The following is a 6,959-nucleotide window of genomic DNA, read 5'->3' on the forward strand; positions in this document are numbered from 1 at the left end:
AAGTACCATAAGTACCATAGTATTACCATAGTATAACTGAAAGTACCATAGTAGTACCATAGTATAACCTGAAAGTACCATAGTAGTACCATGGTATTAAATTGAAAGTTACCATAGTAGTACCATGGTATAACGAAAGTACCATAGTAGTACCATGGTATAAATAAAAATACCATAGTAGTACCATAGTATAACTGAAAGTACCATAGTAGTTACCATATTATAACTGAAAGTACCATAGTAGTACCATTAGTATAACCGGACGTTCAGTTATACTATGGTACTACTATGGTACTTTCAGTTATACTATGGTACTACTATGGTACTTTCATTTATACCATGGTACTACTATGGTACTTTCGGTTATACTATGGTATAGTCTGAATCATGAATCATGCAAATGTACCATGGTTTTAGCCTTGAAGTATGATGGTACTACTATGGTACTGCCACTGTACCTAAATATTACCATGGTATTGCATCATTTATACTATGGTACTACTATGGTACTTTCAATTATACCATGGTACTACTATGGTACTTTCGGTTATACTATGGTATAGTGTGAATCATGGAAATGTACCATGGTTTTAGCCTTGTAAATATACTCTATACTCTATTCATCCCTTTACATTTGTGTGTATTTGRATGTATAAGGTAGGTGTMGTYAATTTGTTAGATTACTTGTTAGATATTCCTGCACGGTCAGAACTAGAAGCACAAGCATTTCGCTACACTCGCATTAACATCTGCTAACCATGTTTATGTGACCAATAAAATTAGATTAGATTTGATTTACCAGGGAGGGATGGCTCCAGTATGGAGTTGGAGGCCCTGATCTCTACACAATGAAAACTGTTGACACAGCAGATACGGTCTGCTATGAYTTATAGGTATCTTTCATACAGCTCTTAACCTTGTGARCCATTCTATAGATCTGTTGTTCGTCATGTAGGTTGAAAGGGGTGTATTTTAGCTATAAAATACCTTTGTACTTTTGTCTCGGGGCTCTCAACGAATCATCTGAGCGTGAATCGTCGACCAGCCATCGTTAACGTAGAGCACTCAATCGATTCACTTTATGTGTGTTGTATTGACCTGCTCCCTTATTAAGAAGTGAATATAGATTTAGTTTAAGCATAACTCTGACTTGTGTGATAGGTTTGTCTCTCCTCATTTGATAGTAAAGAAATGAACCACCCCACATTATAAACTGGGTGGTTCCATACCCGAATGCTGATCGGTATATCAGACCGTATACCACAGGTATGATAAAACTTMTATTTTTACTGTTTTAATTACATTGGTAACCAGTTTATAAGCAGTAAGGCACCTCGGGGTTTGTGGTAGATGGCCAATATGACCACGGCTAAGGGCTGTGTCCAGGCACTCCGCGATACGTTGTGCATAAGAAGCCGTGGTATATTGGCCGTACACCACACCCCCTCGTGTCTTATTGCTTAAATATATGTGTGGGGATGTGAGATATATGGTAGCTTAATCTCTGGCATGTTGTAATCATTTATAGTATTTATAGTCGAGGGGTGTTGCGTTTGTTTCGGCCCGCTGAGGAAGCCGTTCGCTCTAGTGGTTGCTTCACACGCTCTCACTCTCACACTAACCTGCCTAGTCAGTGAGCCAGTTGAACGAGAGCCAACTGAAAAGAGAAGCATCATATAAACTAAATACGTTAAACCWTATCATCACGGTGAGCGAGTTATAAACCATAGGACAGGAAACACCAAGTTAAGTGGAGTGTAATGATATAATAGTATTCTTTTTAATGACGATTTAATTTAAAAGTCTGTTAGCATAGAAACTAACATCAGCTAAAGTTAGCTCCGGTCAAGCTAGCCTGTTGTAGTCATGGCGACAGGACCGAGGAACGTCCACACAGTGTAAACAAAGYGAAACATTGTAACTAACTGTTTTAGGGATAATATGTTGAGAATTACACGATGAAAATGTATCTATGAGATAAGATGAAAATGAATACCGTTTTACTAATTATGTTTTGGTATGCTGGTTATTTAGAATAGTAAATGAGTAGCCAAGTCAGTTGATTAAAAGAGAGACAACTGAAAACTGTATTAAAGAGAGAAGCCCCTGATAAACTATTTTAAATCTTCAAGGTTTCAGACTCCCTTCATTCCTNTAAATCTTCAAGGTTTCAGACTCCCTTCATTCCTCTCACCATACCCTATCCAGGTCCCAAGGTTTAATAGGGTACACTACTAGACCCTGTCTGCTGTGGTTTTTCACTATGAGTTAAAGGGATTTAATAGGGTACACTACTAGACCCTGTCTGCTGTGGTTTTTCACTATGAGTTAAAGGGGTTTAATAGGGTACACTACTAGACCCTGTCTGCTGTGGTTTTCACTGAGTTAAAGGGGTTTAATAGGGTACACTACTAGACCATGTCTGTTGTGGTTTTCACTGAGTTAAAGGGGTTTAATAGGGTACTAGGCCTACACTTTTCCATTGCAGAGCTAGTAGTCAATGTTGCATTTTGTGAGTACCATAAAATACAGTTTTTTGTCACTTTATCCGACAAACAGTGGGACACAGACATGTTTCACTACATGCTGCTAGTACAAAATCCTGTTTTTTATTTTTTATTGTACTACCATAGTTAATTTTTGTACCATGGTAGCTAGTACAATTTTTCTAAATCCTGTTTTTGGGTCACTAGCATGGCAGGATAATGCCATGGCATTGCAACAGTACCAAGGTATTTTCCTGCCATGGTAGTGACCAGAAAAATATGCTAGTACCATGGTATTTTTTTTCATTGTACTTGTCACGAATCCCGCCGAAGATGGTGCCTCTTCCTGTTCGGGCGGCGCTCGGCGGTCGTCGTCACCGGCCTACTAGCTGCCATCGATTTATTTTCTTTTTGTTTCTGTTAGTTTGGGCTGATTGGGTGCACCTGTTTTGAGTTTAGTTTTGTGGGTAGGCTATTTAAGGGCAGTAAGTCCTTAAACACAGTTTAGTCCTGTGTTTTTGGACTCGTGTTTTCATGCGCCCGTGTGTTTAGGGCATGATCGTTTTCCCTGTCTACTGGAAAATAAATCCACGTTCTTGTATCCCTGCTCTCTGCGCTTGACTCCTCCACCCAGTACTCCTAGCAGCTCTGACAGTACTACCATGGTACATTTTTGTAATAGCCACAGTGCTTGCTAGCTAGCGGTAACTTATGCTTTCAGTACTAGATTCCTTCTCTGATCCTTTGATTGAGTGGACAACTTGTATATAGCCTCATTATTGCTATTTAAGCATCATTGTCTTCTCCTGATTCTTTCTCCAGCAGTTAACCCGCATCAGGCCTCCTTTCAACCGTCCGTGAAAAAACAAAGAGACAACTGGCAGAGAGAGCAAGGAGGGCAAGCTGGAGTCCCTGATGGAAAACAATGGAGTGAGAGAAGACGCAGGATCCAGGCCAGTGTGTCTGAAGTTGAGAGAGACGTTCCGTGGGGTCGACCTAGCCTGGTCAGGGGGAAGAAGTCCCAGAGGGCGACCAGTCTCTCCCGCAGTAAGCCATGTCGTCTCCCTGCGCCCTCTCCCAGGAGTCGACCCGCCGGGAGTATCGGAGCCCTGAAGGCTCTCTTCGAGTCAAAGGTCACAAGGAGAAGGTGAGAGAGCATCGTGGGAGGCTGTGGCCAAACACCCACACTCCAATATGGTAGCTGCGGGCCCCCAGCCGTTCAAAGGTTGTGAAGAGAGAAAAGGCCCTCTATAGAGGAGAAAGCTGTACCTGCACCTGCATCCCCGGCTAGAGAGGAGGTCATACACAGGTGAGCCAACTAATCAAAACAATCAAATCACATTTTATTTGTCACATGTGCGGACTACAAAGGTGTAGACTGTTACATGAAATGCGAATACAACAGGTGTAGACTGTTACATGAAATGCTGAATACAACAGTCTAGACTGTACATGAAATGCTGACTACAACAGGTGTAGACTGGTTACATGAAATGCTGAATAACACAGGTGTAGACTATTACATGAATGCTGACTACAAAGGTGTAGACTGTTACATGAAATGCTGACTACAACAGGTGTAGACTGTTACATGAAATGCTGAATACAACAGGTTAGACTGTTACATGAAATGCTGAATACAAACGGGTGTAGACTGTTACATGAAATGCTGAATACAACAGGTGTAGACTGTTACATGAAATGCTGACTACAACTGGTGTAGGACTGTTACATGAATTGCTGCTACAACAGGTGAGACTGTTACATGAAATGCTGAATACAACAGGTGTAGACTGTTACATGAAATGCTGAATACAAACAGGTGTAGACTGTTACATGAAATGCTAACTTACGAGCCCTTTACAAGGAGTACCAGGTAGTAACCTGGCTATATACAGGGAGTACCAGGTCGTAACCTGGCTATATACAAGCAGTACCAGGTGGTAACATGGCTATTATGCAAGGAGTACCAGGTCGTAACATGGCTATATACAGGGAGTACCAGGTAGTAAACATGGCTATATACAGGGAGTACCAGGTAGTAACATGGTTATATACAAGGAGTACCAGGTAATAACATGGCTATATACAGGGAGTACCAGGTAGTAACATGGTTATATACAAGGAGTACCAGGTAATAACATGGTTATATACAAGGATACCAGGTCGTAACCTGGCTAATACAAGCAGTACCAGGTGGTAACCTTGGCATATATATCAGGAGTACCAGGTAGTAACGTGACTATAATACAGGGAGTACCAGGTAATAACATGGCTATATACAAGGAGTACCAGGTAGTAACATGGCTATAAAATACAAGGAGTACAGGTAGTGACATGGCTATATACAGGAGTACCAGGTCATACATGGCTATATTACGAAGGAGTACCAGGTAAATAACATGGCTTATATACAAGGAGTACCAGGTGTAACATGGCTATATACAGGGAGTACCAGGTAGTAACATGGTATATACAAGGAGTACCAGGTAAAACATGGATAATAACAGGGCAGGTACCAGTAGTAAAATGGCTATATACAAGGAGTAACCAGGTCGTAACTGGCTAAACAAGAGTACCAGTCGTAACTGGCTATATACTAAGGAGTACCAGGTAGTAACGTGCTATATACAGGAGTACCAGGTAATAACATGGTTATTACAAGGAGTACCAGGTAGTAACTGGTATATACAAGGAGTACAGGTAGTACCATGGTATATACAAGGAGTACCAGGTAGTAACATGGCTATATACAAGGAGTACCAGGTAGTAACATGGTTATTACAAGGAGTACCAGGTAGTAACAGGCTATATACAAGGAGTACCAGGTAGAACATGTATATACAGGGGTACAGGTAGTAACATGGCTATATATCAAGGAGTACCAGGTTAATAACATGGTAATCAAGCGTACCAGGTAGTAACATGGTTATATACAAGGAGTACAGGTTAGTAACATGGCTATATACCGAGGGTTACCAGGTAGTAACTGGTTATATACAAGGAGTACCAGGTAAGTCACATGGCTATATACAGGAGTACCAGGTAGTAACATGGTTATATACAAGGAGTACCAGGTAGTAATGGCTATATACAAGCAGTACCAGGTATAACATGGTTATATACAAGGATACCGGTACTGAGTCAATGTGTGCAGGGGTACCAGGTAGTGTAGATAATTGAGGTAATATGTAACGCAGGTAGGGATAAAAGTGACTGGTCAATCGGATAGATAATTAACAGAGTAGCAGCAGTCTTGTAGTGGTAGGAAAATAGTAGTAGAGGTAAAGGGAAGAAAGATACAGGTAATAGAGTAATATATGAGGTAATATAATGTAGTAAATTGAGGTAATATAATGTAGGTAATAATGTAGTAATAAAGCGAAAAGAGTATAGGTAATTGTAGTATATAATGTAGGTAATATAATGTAGGTATATAATGTGGTAGAGGTAAGGACTAGTCAATCAGGATAGATAATAAACAGTAACAGCAGCGTATGTGAAGAGTGAAAGTGTGTTTGTGTGTGTGGGGTTGCATCTATATCCAGTTGTGTGTGTTATAGTTTGGCTAACTAGTTATAGGTGAGTGTGTGGAAGTTAGCCAATCTATAGGTGAGTGCGTTTTAGTTAGCCAATCTACAGGTGAGTGTGCGGTAGTTAGCTAATTTACAGGTGAGTGTGCGGTAGTTAGCCAATCTACATGTGAGAGTGTGGTAGTTAGCCAATCTACAGTGAGTGTGCGGTAGTTAGCCAATCTACAGGTGAGTGTGCGGTAGTTAGCCAATCTACAGGTGAGTGTGGCGGTAGTTAGCTAATTTACAGGTGAGTGTGCGTAGTTAGCCAATCTACATGTGAGTGTGGCGGTAGTTAGCCAATCTACAGGTGAGTGTGCGGTAGTTAGCCAATCTACAGGTGAGTGTGGCGGTAGTTAGCCAATCTACAGGTGAGTGTGGGCTTAGTTGCCAATCTACATGTGAGAGTGTGGTAGTTAGCCAATCTACAGCAGTGGAGGCTCCTCAGAGGAGGAAGTTCATCCTCAATCAATTTCATAAAAATAAAAATAGTGAAATATATTTTACGCGCTAAAAAGTTATTACTTTTTAGATAAAACTATAATAATATATTCACATGTCACCAAATCATTTATTAAAACAGACTGTTTGTCAAAGAATGTCTACAGTAGCCTCAACTACACTCTGTAGGGTAGCACCATGGTGTAGCCGGAGGACAGCTAGCTTCCGTCCTCCTCTGGGTACATTGACTTCAATACAAAACCTAGGAGGCTCATGGTTCTCACCCTCTTCCATAGACATACGCAGTAATTATGACAACTTCCAGAGGATGTCCTCCAACCTATCAGAAAGCAACAGTGAAATGCTTACTTGGAAAGCCCTTAAACAACAATGTAGAGTTTTAACGAAGTAAGAAAAATTAGCTAAATAAACTAAAGGAAAAATAGTAACACAATGAAAT

At 40.6% G+C, this 6,959-nt stretch overlaps 1 protein-coding gene across 1 annotated transcript in view; it reads right to left on the reverse strand.

The window, feature by feature from the left end:
- Positions 1-3,466: 3,466 nt before the first annotated feature.
- LOC112078558 (uncharacterized) overlaps positions 3,467-6,959 on the reverse strand; it is a gene marked incomplete at its 3' end in the record, with an annotated part of 11,512 nt that continues 8,019 nt past the window's right edge. The window contains exons 5-6 of the mRNA XM_024144759.2: positions 3,756-3,773; positions 3,467-3,606 (exon numbers count right to left, since the gene is read on the reverse strand). Coding sequence (XP_024000527.2) covers positions 3,467-3,606; positions 3,756-3,773 — 158 coding nt within the window. The remainder of the gene's footprint in view (positions 3,607-3,755; positions 3,774-6,959) is intronic.

Source organism: Salvelinus sp. IW2-2015, unplaced genomic scaffold (genome assembly GCF_002910315.2).
Source record: "Salvelinus sp. IW2-2015 unplaced genomic scaffold, ASM291031v2 Un_scaffold5873, whole genome shotgun sequence".
Taxonomy (NCBI): Eukaryota; Metazoa; Chordata; class Actinopteri; order Salmoniformes; family Salmonidae; genus Salvelinus; species Salvelinus sp. IW2-2015.